Source organism: Tachysurus fulvidraco, chromosome 26, assembly GCF_022655615.1.
Source record: "Tachysurus fulvidraco isolate hzauxx_2018 chromosome 26, HZAU_PFXX_2.0, whole genome shotgun sequence".
Taxonomy (NCBI): Eukaryota; Metazoa; Chordata; class Actinopteri; order Siluriformes; family Bagridae; genus Tachysurus; species Tachysurus fulvidraco.
In genome coordinates, this window is record NC_062543.1 from 9,002,661 (window position 1) to 9,015,909 (window position 13,249).

A 13,249-nucleotide genomic window follows, 5' to 3' on the forward strand; every position below is an offset into this window, starting at 1 on the left:
GTGTGTGTGTGTGTGTGTGTGTGTGTGTGTGTGTGTGTGTGTGTGTGTGTGTGTGTGTGTGTGTGTGTGTGTGTGTGTGTGTGTGTGTGTGTGTACAAAATTCTTGACTTGGACCTTTCCATTTATACCAGCAAATATGTTTGTCCTGGTTCTTGCTATATACAGTGTCTCCTGAAAGTTTGTGATCCCTTTAGAAATTCCCATATTTCTGCATAAATATGACCCAAAACATCAGATTTTCACATGCCCTCAAGTCCTAAAAGTACACAAAGTGAATGCAAACCAACAAGTGATCCAGGATGTGAACCTTTGATTTTGTTATCTGTTGTTCACAGTAGGTTTAAGGTGGTTATGCTGCAATTCAGTATTTTCTTTTCTCCAAAAATTAGGCTTCTCATTTTAAACCAAAAAGTTAAATTTTTTTTTTTCATTCCTCCACAAATAATTCTTCCACTAATCCTCTGGCTTGTCCACAGGATTTTTAGCAAACTCCAGGGGCAGCAACTCTGCCTTTGACCTTGAAATTAAATACTAATCCTCGAGTTTCACACACTTTTTTTTTTTTAAGTTTAATATGGGACTGCTTTTTTTTTATCGGGTTCACTTTGTCTGCTTTTGGAACTTGAAAATCTGATGTTTTGGGTCATGTTTATGCAGAAATGTAGACATTTCTAAAGGGTTCACAAACTATTTAGCGCAGAGTACATAAATGTTATAATTTGTCTTCTAACACCCGTCCGAATGAACTTCACCACAAAAAAATAAAAATGTTCATTTCAATACTGCCTATGTGAAAGCACCCTTTACACAAAACCTCCCAGAATTCAGAGCAGCTCGCTTTCTCCCTCATTCTGCAAACCATATTGAAATCATGCGATCCTTAAAAGATTCCTCACGCATGCATTTCTATCCCTCGCTTTCTCTTGCTATTTCATTTGCTCTCTCTTTATCTGTACCACCGACACTCGTGCTCTTTTTAATGGGTTTTCACATAATATCATGTCCTTTGTAGAGCTCCCTCTTATTGCAGGATCTGTATTAGATGTCGGTTCTGCTTGACCTGTACAGCGACAGAAGTGATTCATATTCATCTATTCATGACTTACCATGTCAGAATATGTATTCTGATTTTTCTGCGATTCTTTTATTAGATTCAGATTTGAATTTCTCGGCCATCACTACTATATACAGAAATATTCTACAAACTGAACAAGCAATCTAAACTTTCAACAGCAAAGTGACATAAGCCTACATAAACTGTCCATTGAAATCGATAGATCTGTACTTCTAAGTCTAAAAGTACTTGGAAGTACTTTTGTATTTTTGCTCATTTAAAGAAGAACAACAGGAACATTACAGAACATCTGCATTATCGTTTGTTTCTCCAGCCCTAATCTGAGATGCATTCTCTGTTTTCACTCCCCGTTGGTTAGTTACTGCACCAAGTCGCACAATGTTTTTCTAAAGTTCTTAAGATTTTTAAAGTTCCTGAGTTCTTCACATCACTGGTATCATTAAATGTTCTCCACATTGCTTCTGTTTTGCATTCTCTCTGGGATTACAAATTCCAGATCCCTGCATATTTATTTGTGCTCCAGAAGTCACTACCTGCAGAAGTCACTACCTGCAGAAGTCACTACCTGCAGAAGTCACTACCTGCAGAAGTCACTACCTGCAGAAGTCACTACCTGCAGAAGTCACTACCTTCTAATTGTTAGATAACAATAATAAATGACTCATCTGTGTGTGAGGAAATGAGATCCTGAAATCTTGCCTACAACTGTCTGTATTTCTGCCTCACAGATTGTGTGCTATATTTATTTCACCCGTATCATCGCCATCCTCATCAAGGTGATCGTCCCCTTCCAGTGGAAATGGCTCTATCAGGTAAGTGGCGGACTTTTTTTTTAAAACAGAAAGCAGCTGCTTATTCCTATATTTTTGATCACTTGAAGAATGGGTGTGTTTTAAAGAATCGTCTAATTACATTTTTAGCCTTCAGTCAAAATTTTAGTATTTTTATAGCATTAAAATTTAAATATATATAATAATAATTTGCCCTCCCCCAAAAACATTAAATAATGATTGCACAGCTGTTTCTTTTGTCCCGTGGCAAACTGAATTAATAACAGTAAAATTAAAAATGATTGCACATTTATCTTTGCACGTATTAAGGATGACGCTTGTTTAATATTCTACTCAATCCTCAGCTGTCTCATCTGGGCAGGTTATTTGAAAATTCCCAGACATCTTGATTGACTTTGAGCATTGATTTTTATCTATTAGTTTTCCATTCTTTCCAGTCACATTATTTGTTGATTATTGTAGAAAACATACAGTACGGATAAACACTCTACCTTCTGCAGGATTACAGCCAGTTCACCAGGTCGACAGTCACTGCTATTTGTCATGCTTTGCAATAGGCACATGTGCCCTCGCTCTGGAAACCTTTCTCGTTATGCTTGATTTCAATAAGTTAATTTAAATAATTGATATATCCTTAATGATGGAGGACTTTGATCGATTTCCAGGTCATAGACTAAAGGACATTGAATCGAGGAGCCATCAATTAGAGTATTGAGACGAAGCCAGAAACATGGTCTTGCCTGAAAATGAAGCTCAAATGCTACTTGAACAAAGCAATATGTCACTGCATTCTCTATAAGTTTAAACTGTTTGGACAGAAACGAAGCTGAGTTATCGAGAGTATTTCAAATTTAACAGCGTGTAGGACGAATTTATGATGGATTGATGCTTGTATTAATGGATGGATTTATGAATGATATGGGTGATGGATGTATGGCTGGATGGGACCTGAAAGAACTTTTAAGTTATGTTAATCTTCTGCTGAAACACACCTTTCTGTTGTTCTTCACAGCTGCTGGATGAACTGGCCACTCTGACCTTCTTCGTCCTGACAGGCCACAAGTTCCGTCCAGCTCCTTCCAATCCCTACCTGCTGCTGTCTGTGGAGGATGAGGAGGATATGGAGATGGACGATGTGTAAGATATTTACACACAAACACACAAAAAAATGACTCATGCTGTAGTCTGTAAATAGATGCACAGTACAGAAGGAAGCTTTGCTCATTGCCTCTCTCATGGAAAGGCAATGCCAAAGTCTCATTTCTTCATCTCCTCCCTTTTATTTCTTATCGAAAACAAGCCTCCCTTAAAGAACTTGCATAGTAATATTTAGAATTCTTAATAATGTAGAAATTCATTTGCATTTGTGACTTATTTTGCAAAGAAATTCTGAGTTTGCTGTTTGCACTTTGATTTCGCACATTACCCACAATGCTGTTCTACCACTTTCTGTTACTGGTGTCAGTGGGATTTAATCCTATCTTCATCTCTACCTAAAGAGATCAATGCAGCAGCACTTTAGTACTTTATTCTGTCCAGCTTTCTCATCCCCTCTTCTGTTCTCTGCTCAAACAGATCAACTTACAAAGCTTTAAATGTTATGCCAATACCACCAACGCCATCCCGCTCATCAGCTTGTACAATGTTGGCTACTTCAGCTGAATCTCTGCTGAAACTCAGCACTAGCTGATTAATTTGTACTGGCAGTGTTTTCCAGTGAACCACAAACTTTCAGTGAACGCAAAAATACAGCCCCAACCAGCAAATTTACCTCAGAATCAGCAAACACGTCATCATCGCATATTATATGATGCATATATTTAGCATATTTCTAGAAGAGTGTTTCCTGTAAGTATGGCAAGATATTCATCTTTCTCCAGCAGTGAATTTCAGAATTTTCTCCCTCATTCTATCCCTTGCTTGCAGACCCAGCCAGAAATAGCTTTGCAACATGTGTCCTTGTTCTTGCACCTTACACCATTTTTTTTTCCTCCTGACATTTCTCCACTCTTCCTTTTACCCACCTTGGAGTAAGTCCTTCCCCATGTCCTTCACCTCAAGCTGAATAGGGCAGTGGGCGATCTCAAGCCTTCTTATTTTTGTGAGGATGGGAAGTGGTGTGCAAACTGTGCCCAATGAGTCATAAAGAGATCAGAGAAGATAGATGACGGGAAAGAATGGACCAAAAATAGATTCTATTAAAGCATACATTTTCAATCAAATCACTGGTGAGCACTAGTTCTGAATTCAAGTGTTATTGTGAGTACAGGATCTGTTAGTATGGTTTTGCAGCCTCAGGTCATCAACCTAGTTTTTCACTTCCGAATGTTCCTTTGCTGTTGCCAGGAAGCTGATATGACCCAGCTACTCAAGTAGGCACCATGTGGCCTGGCTTTTTTTTTTTTTTTTTTATGCCCCGGAGAAGGAATTGCTGTTGGAGGATCAGTAGTTGTCCCTCAGATGAATACATCACCTCTTTCCTGTCGTTTGCGCCATGCAATTTTCAGATTTTCAGACATTTAGTTGTTTGGCAGAAGTGATTGATGGTGAAAAGAAAATCGAAGGGATGGTGGCAGAAGAAAAGGCAGGAATTAATTTCAAGCCTAGTTGAAGAAATACACTTACCGAACACTTTATTAGGAATGCTTGTACAGCTCCTCATTCAAGTAGTTATTTAATCATCCGATCATTTGGCAGAAACGCAGTGCATGAATTTATGCAAATTCAGCTTTGTCTAATGGGAATAATGTGGTCTCAGTGATTTTGAGTGTGATTGTTGGTGCCTGACAGGCTGGTTTGTGTATTTGTGCTACTGATCTCCTGGGATATTCACACACAACAGTCTCTAGAGTTTACTCTGAATGGTGTGAAAAACAGAAACTTTCAAGCGAGTGACAGTTTGTTGGTGGAAATGCCTTGCTGATGAGACCGAGCAGAGGAAAATAGCCAGATTGGTTCAAACTAACAAGAAGGGAAGGATACACAACTTCAAATAATCACTCTTTCATTTATGGCATTTGGCAGATGCTGTGATCTAGGGTGACTTACAGAAGTACTTTGAAGTCTCTATTAATAAATGCAGCCTGTTACCTGTTCACAAGGTTAAAGACTCATAGACAAGAGAAGTGGGAGTCTAAAATCTATCAGTCTAGGAGTCTCAAACAACAGTGAATGGACACGTGCTGTGCATTAGTAGAGCCCCAGCAGGAAATGATGGCATGTCTTTTAAAGGATTCCTGTTTTGGCTGCACCAAACAGACCAAAGGGCAGGAATCAATCAGAACTGTTCCTGGACACATGCACTCACAACAGTTACAATAGGAAAAGTTAGAAAACCACATGACCGTTATGGACCATAACAGTTGGGAGGTAATATAGTAAAAAAAAAAAAAAAAAGCCCTTCAGGAAGAGGAAGGTGACTCAAGTGTTCAATCCCACCATATTTAAAAACATACCCATAAATTTCATGCATGATTGATTGACTTATATAAGATGCTTGTAATAATGATTTCAGGTTTTTTTTTGAAAAGCTTTGAGGACCAGATTCTTTTCTCATCCTGTAGTAAACATCCTGTACCTCCAGGTTGTCACCTCCATTTCCCAGAGCTTAGAGAACAGCGAGCTGACTTGAAATGAACAGGAAAAACTCCTGATTCGCACCATCACTGCTGTTAGCAAGCAATCAGAATAAAATGTGATGAAAGAAAACCAAAAGTCCTGTTTGTTTTAACAGATGGAGGATGGAGGGATTTTTAAAGATGGTGTGGTTGTGATCAGTCTCAGGCTACAGCTGATTTCAAGCTACTGTATGCTTGGGCTTGTGTGTTATTTGGCATTAAGTAACAGTTTGCACAGTTGTGTGTGTGTGTGTGTGTGTGTGTGTGTGTGTGTGTGTGTGTGTGTGTGTGTGTGTGTGTGTGTGTGTGTGTGTGTGTGGGGCCATCAAGGATATCTTTGGAACTGGAAAATGTTTCATTTGGGGTCGAAACCCCTAAACCTATTAAAGGACAAAACAAAAACTCACCAGGGAGGCTACCAGGAGACCTACAGCAACATTAAAGGAGCTGCACAAATATCTGACAAGTACTAATGTCTCTTTTATTCTTCACATGTCTGCGCTATGGGGTAGAGCGACTAGATGAAAGACCTTTCTCACAAAAGAACCCAAGCTCAATTAAATCACCCCAAACCATGGGGCAGAATGTGTTACGGTCTGATGAGATTAATTTCAAAAGGTATGTTGTGGTGGTGGAAAAAACACATCACCATACCAACACAATACCCAGAGTGTAGCATGGTGGTGGAAGCATCATGCTTAAGGTGAACAGAATAGCTACAAATACCAACTGCTTTTAGTTTAAAGCTTTCAGGTGTCTGCTAATAAGAACATTCAAAGTATTGTAATCCTTTCAGCATGTTGAAGGAATGGCTTACGTGATCAGTGGTTTTGACTGAGCTAGCCAACCAGAATGGACCTGACACCAAATCAGAAATCTGTGGGGTGACCTGACCTGAGCAGTGCATAAGACACACCCTTAATTTTTCATGGCTTTTGCAAGAAAAAAGAGAGACAATATTTTCAGGTAAAGAGCCATTTACAGTAGGGTAATAAAATCAAGTGGTGCTTCATCCAAGTATTAGTTTAGGTCTTAATTAGTTTAGCTTTTTGTAGATTGATTTATTTATTCTTTCATTTATTAGTTTTTAAATCTTTTTATATGCATAACTTTTTTATTTTTTGCCAATGTATGACTATAAATAGTGATTTATTAAACCTTTTTATATCCACAGTAGCTACCTCACATAAAAGAAAGTTAATATACTTCAAAAGATAAATGGATGGATTGCTGCTGGTAATCATACGTTTTCTTATTTCAGTTTTTAAAGACATCTTGCTGTTTTTGCCTTAAGACAGAACACTTACAGTATGTTGCAGGCCCTTTAACACCCTGCTACAGTTTTAGATGTCTGCCTCAGCAGCTGTCTGTGTGTGATTGTAACTTACTAGTGTTTACGTGATGAACTCCTGTCATGACAAGGTGCATAAATCTGACATGGATTGAATTCATAGAAGTAATCTCATTTTATTCTATTAAGCCAAAAGGCTGGCTGTCATTTCTTTAATCTGAGGGATGGCTTTCACTTACATCTGCCCCTAAATCTAACCCTGGTGCTGGGTTCACTGCTCCTGTTCCTGCCTTGAAGCTATAAACCAGCGAACCTTTAAACTGGGAGCCTTTGACGGCACATGTAATGTTCTTATAGCTTTGTACGACGCTTGTACTCACTGTTGTATAATATGTTTAACAATTTACATAATTAGTGATTATAAATTGTGCAGGGTTGGATTTTGAGAGAGAAATCCTGATTACGAATCATGGTTCAGTTTGTAACAATGAGCTCAAGGTCCACACCAACCACCAGACCTCCACTTTTTCTCCACAACCACCAGTAACCACACCCCATAGTTTATTCTTAATAATGAACTGTTAGTCCACATCACTAGGGAAAGGAAGTTGTAAAGGTAAGTAGTGAGTGTTGGGGCTGGTTATGATCTCACCATGTAGCTCAATTTGTGCTAATTAGACTGACTACATGCTAAGAATGAGGTTTACTTTCTATGTTGCCTTCCTCAAACTCGTACTCGCTTTACAAATTAGCTAAAAACAAACTCACACACAGCAAATTAAAACCCGAAGCATGGCTAAGTCATTGGGAGAGCTTAGATTTGCAGTTTTACAGCTCAGTCGCACTCAGTGCCTGATCCCATAAAACAACACAGCACAACACACACACGCACACACATGCAGGAATAGTGAGGCTTGAGCTCAGGTCTTTCGGGGTTAAACTGTAGCCAGAGAAACGATTTTAGCTCTGAGCTTCCTCCTACACTGAAAGTTAAACATTTCTAAAACTCCTAAATAAAAAAAATAGCTACAAGACTCAAAACTACAAACACATGTAACTCCTCAATATTCAGTAATTCCAGGAGATTGTTTTGGCCAACAATACTTAATATTTATGTTTGATGTCATTCTTTTTCTTCAACCCCAGTGCATTTGTGTTCATCTTGTATCATCACAAACGTGCATGGAGATCACAACATGACTCCCCACATTTACATTTATATTATTGTGTGGCTCAAGCGGTTGGGGCTCTGGGCGGTTGATCAGAGGATCGGGGGTTCATGCCGCAGCACTGCCAAGCTGCCACTGTTGGGCCCTTGAACACGGCCCTTAACCCTTACTGCTCTTGGGCCGCTGTATCATTAACATTTACAGCATTTGGCAGACGCCCTTATCCAGAGCGACATACATAAGTGCTTAAATCTCTAACATTGAATACATTAATGCTGGTTCACTAGGTTACATACTTAAGATACCATGAGTTTAAAACATTTGTTCAATTTGTTCATCAAGTTACAATGAAAAAGTGTCAGGTTTTTTTAATGCAAAAGATAAGGAAAGAAGTGCTAGTTGAAGTGTTTCCTGAATAAGTAGGTCTTCAATCGCCACTTAAAAATAGCCAGTGACTCAGCTGTCCGGACCTCTAGGGGAAGTATCATGACTAACCCTGTGCTCTGACCCCAACCACCAAAGCTGGGATAGTTAAAAAAAACAATTTCACTGTGCTGTAAACATATATGTGGCAAATAAAGGCTTCTTCAACGTTTTCCTGGTACTTTACTTACCTGAACAAGTGTAGACCTGAATATGAGCCGTGTTCACGTTCACAGGAATCACAGCACAAATCTCACACGACCTCTTTGGGTCCTGGGTTCAGTACAGTGATGCAAATCTTTTACACTTCACTTCCAGTGTAAAAGCCTCCTTAATAGTCAGACTGTGTGTGCATTTCAGTGTGTATAATGGCTTTCCAGCAACAAAAACAACAACTCGGTATGGTTCGTAATGTGAGGACATGTATGGTAAAGAGGTGAGGCTTTGCTTTACTGATGAGAATGTTGTGAATTCAAACCACAATCACTAAATCTGCCATTTCTGGGTAATTGAGCAAGGGTCTTAACCCTCAAAAAATTTAACCCTGTAAAAATGAGGACAAATATAAGTCTCTTTCATTAAGGGCATCTGCCAGATGCCATAAATGTGAGTGTCATTCATAAAGAATCTATTTCCTGTATATCTCTTCCCACCTATAACTGGAGGAAAAATATCTCTGCTGAAGAGCTGAACATTTTATTCTTGGGCAGTCTTTAACTCTGTAACTCTGTTCTTCTTCACAGGGTAACTACATCTACTGCCATGGGGGAGGGCATGAAAAAGTTGAAAAAGATGTCAAACGGCCCATCAGAGGAACGGGAGAGCATGGCATGATGGGAAATGTAGTCCTTCAGGGATTAATCTGGACTTCATGGCTAGTTCTGACAGATACAGACGACATTTTATTATTTTTTTAATCTTCACTTGTGGAGGACTCGATGAAACTTCCGACTGGATGTGCTCATGCTGGGACGTGGTGTAATTTCTCTGTACGTGTTCTACAGACAGTATAAAGACTCACTAACCTTCCTTTCTCAGTAGTTCTAATGGAAATGCTCAGTGCTGTGCTTTGTCTTCAGTTGATGTAGGATGTTTTGCTTTAATTTATTTATTATTGTTATTTGTTTTTTTTAATTACTGATCTCTTTGTCATTTTTCTGGCACTTTAGCCAACACACACTGGGCAAATCCCAAGTCACTGTAGTGTCACTATGCAGCTTCCTCGGTACTCCAGAGCCTCGAGTTTACTTGCAGGTCTTAGTTGAATTCCTGAATTCACTTTTCAGTGACAGGGGCATAAAAGGGTTAAGCTGTATTTCCTGTATAAATGTACAGAACTAAGACAATTGTACAGACACAAGATTTCCTACTTAGTTGATGAACCTTGACTTTGTCATGTTTTCAGTGGCAGTGATTATTTTTAATTGGGGATTAATGATGTTATAGGGGGAATCTAAGCATTTCTTGTGTGGATGCTATTGAGCGTACTGGGCTGTATCTTACTAGAGTATCAATAATTGTAAAAATATTTAAAAAATCACATCTTTATCCTCATCAGTATCCGTTATTAAAAGGGTTTTATTTTGATGCTTAAACATTTTGCTAATTTTCAGAAGCCTGTAAGCTAGATAAAGTGGTGATCTATTCTCAGTATTAAATTGTGCAATGGTTTGATTTCTGTATTGTCTACATTTTGTTTATTTTGTCTGAAATTGAAAGATAAAGATGTTTTTTGCTATCTCTGTGATGGTGAGCAGGTATCAAAGACAAAAGTCCAATCAATCTGTTGTCAGTGAGGATTTTCTGAAATGTAGAATAGCTGAGGAGCACAATTATAATCCTTGTCACGTTCAAAAAAGATTCTGGATGAGACAAATGGATGCTCTTCTTAACGCCTGTGATTAAAGACGCTGGTGCCCTGTGCTTGTGTTTGTATGGAATATCACTGCTAATTCGTACTATGTTGACGGTTTTAAAAGAAAATATCGTTAATTTGGCTTCTTCACCGTTACACTTAGGGTTGATACATGAAAAAAGTCAGCTTTTACAAGACAAAGTTTGTGTATTTGCTTTTAGCGGCTACATTCCAAATATAACAATATACAAGTTAGCTTTTCTCATTGCTTATGATGCCCACAGATTTTTTTGAAAGCTCTGATATTTGTGTTTCTCAGATTTTCTTAGGTTTAAATCAGTGTTTTGATCATTTTGAAGTGGGCTTGGTTTTTTGCTGTATTTTTGGTTTATCAATATTTGAAGGATTAAAGAAATATATGACCACTTTTCAGAGTGTCTTAAAGATTTTCTATTGTGAGATAGGGTTGTGTGATGTGACCTAAATACCTTAGTGTATTTCTCATATATAAATATATTAATTTTATTGGGATTCATCTCATTGCTGCACAAAATTCAATAATGAATTCATAAGCGGCTGAAATAACATCCGTGGTGCTCTTTTACAGTAGTATTGCATTTATATAGTAGCAGTTAAAATTAAATAAAGCAAATTAAATATAAAACCAAAGCTATTTAACACCACCAGGGCATTATTGCTTTGTCTGGATTGTTGTAGAAAAACAAGTTATGGTCAGAGTCCAGTGCTGCGATCATAATAGTAGAACAGGCACCTTTTGTAAAGAAGCAAGTTAACAGCAGAAACATTCGGGAAGAGATTTAAAATGATTGTTTATTTAAGAGTTTGTTACCCTTCTCCATTTTTCTGTCTCTGCTAGTTATTTTTTGTTTCGGTTTGTGTGAGCACTGCAGCAGCTTCACCCCAAATGCTCTCATTGGTTGAGACGTCTATCCCAAACCAGTATTGATCAACTTCTTATCATCGGAGGTGTGCAATCAGTTAACCATTGCTGTCTAAGAAAAACAAGACTGAAGTTTGTGAAAAAACACGGAGACAAAGGCCAAGATTTCTGGAATAATGTGCTTTGGACAGATGAGTCCAAAATGTAATTATTTGGAGACCATAACATAGGGAATGTTTTGACGTAAACCAAATACAGCATTTCAGCCAAAGAACCTCATACCAACTGTGAAACACGGAGGTGGAAGTGTTATGCGGCTTAACTGTTAAATAATTCACTCTAGCTGAATTATTGCACGAATCAGAAAATGACTACTATAATGTGTTCCCTTATCCTGTACATTGTTGCCTAATTTACTCGTTTCGGACCTTTCAAAAAGCACAACTGTGTGGATTTGGAAGAAACACTGAAAGTATGGACTAAATTTATTTGAATTCTGATTTATTAATATTTACATTCTAATTATAGTCTTTAATTTGAAATCAGATAAAACATCTCCCTCCATAGTGATTAGCCATTGGACTATTTTCATAAAGCTGCAAGCAGCGCATGGCTGAGCAGCTGGCCTGAGGGTCTGTGGGGCTTGAAGCAAGATCTTGAGAATGGGTCTCTCTTGCATCATTTTTTGTTTCTAGCTAAATATGTCCTGACACAAAAACAATCATAATATGAGTACTCTCAAAAAGATTTCATTATTTATTTTAAAATTATTCTTTTACATCCCAGCTAACAGGTTTCCATTCTTTTAGTATACATTTCACTAACTAGCTAGTTAGTGAAACTAACTAAAACTAACTAGCTAGTACCTAGAGTAAAATTAAATTAGCTAATATGAATGCCACCACTGTAACTTGAACAAAATAAACAGCATCATTATGCATCATAATAGATGAGTCATTCTGGTATAGATTTACTGAGAGCAAACACTGAAGCAGACTAACTTATTAATCATAGTCATGTCTCAAGTGCTCTGTGTCATTGCTGTGGCTTAAATGCCCTTTAAAAGATTGTGAAGTTGCCAAAATGTCAACAAGCCAGAGGTGCCAAAAAAAGTGTGTGATGGGCACTAATCTAGCTCCCTGTGAGGCAGAATTGAACTCTTCTTTCTGTCGGGTACAAGTGGGAGACAGATGTAGGTTTCAGTAGTGTTGTTTAGAATAGAAACACATGCACAGTCAGTTTGAAGATAGGTACAGTATGTGGGCTGATGAATACTTATCTAAGTTACAGGTGACTCCCTAGATATATATTTGTGTTACTTTATGTTTGTCTTTATGGATTTACATCCATAATACTCGTTTTTCTACACAACCACACCCAAAGTTAAGTTTTTATATGGTAACATTGTCAATGTAAAAAATTGACTCCTCCATGGTACAGATTCAGCTCAAATAGTCACATGAATAATCATTTCATTTTATACACGTTGTGTTGAACTCTTCCCCCAGTGCATGCTTTCATCTCACAGTTTATACACATGATGTATACACAACTAGGTAGAATTCAAGGCTGCATCCCAAACTGCATAAGGTACACTTACTGTATGGTAATAACACCAATGAGGCTACATAGTGTTTAATATGCTTGCATTTATTTTGCAGAGAAACTGACTAAGCATTCAGGGCTACCTTTGTAACAGTCATAGGTAAAGCTGTCCCTTCCCACTTGGGCGGCTCTATTTTACATGACAAGTTGCATTTTCTTTTGTCATATTCAGATGGATGCACAAGTGAGTAGCCTGCTGGGTATTTCTGCCCGTTGCACTGTTCCACTTAAGTAGCTGCAGGGTTGTCAAGCAGGAGTCACTCTCTATTTATGTTTCACATGTATTTTATCCCAGAATACCTACTGATGGTGGGCCAGTACACCTTGCAACATGCCTTAGGATCCCTGCCTACCCTATGCCTTATCATTGCTTCCAAGCCACAAACAGAAGCTGTTCTTCTCTGCCTTGTCTGACAGATCCTTCAGTGTCTTCCCCAATGCCTGCCTTGACATTGCCATACCACAGAATAATTATTAGGTGGATGTTCCTAAAACAACTTGACATCCTGCCTCAACATGGCA

The 13,249-nt window shown here is 38.2% G+C and overlaps 1 protein-coding gene across 2 annotated transcripts in view; it reads left to right on the forward strand.

Annotated features, from left to right (window-relative positions):
• Nucleotides 1-10,649, forward strand: part of gpr107 (G protein-coupled receptor 107) — a 29,580-nt gene extending 18,931 nt beyond the window's left edge. Inside the window, exons 15-17 of one of the 2 annotated variants that reach the window (XR_003443637.2) lie at nt 1,804-1,887; nt 2,879-3,003; nt 9,110-9,135. Coding sequence is in view for 1 of the 2 variants with exons in the window: in XM_027165490.2 (XP_027021291.1) it covers nt 1,804-1,887; nt 2,879-3,003; nt 9,110-9,200 (300 nt within the window). In the remaining variant the exon portion in view is untranslated. Of the gene's footprint in view, nt 1-1,803; nt 1,888-2,878; nt 3,004-9,109 lie in introns of both variants that reach the window. The other variant, XM_027165490.2, reaches the window with a different exon arrangement.
• The last annotated feature ends 2,600 nt before the right edge of the window (nt 10,650-13,249 follow it).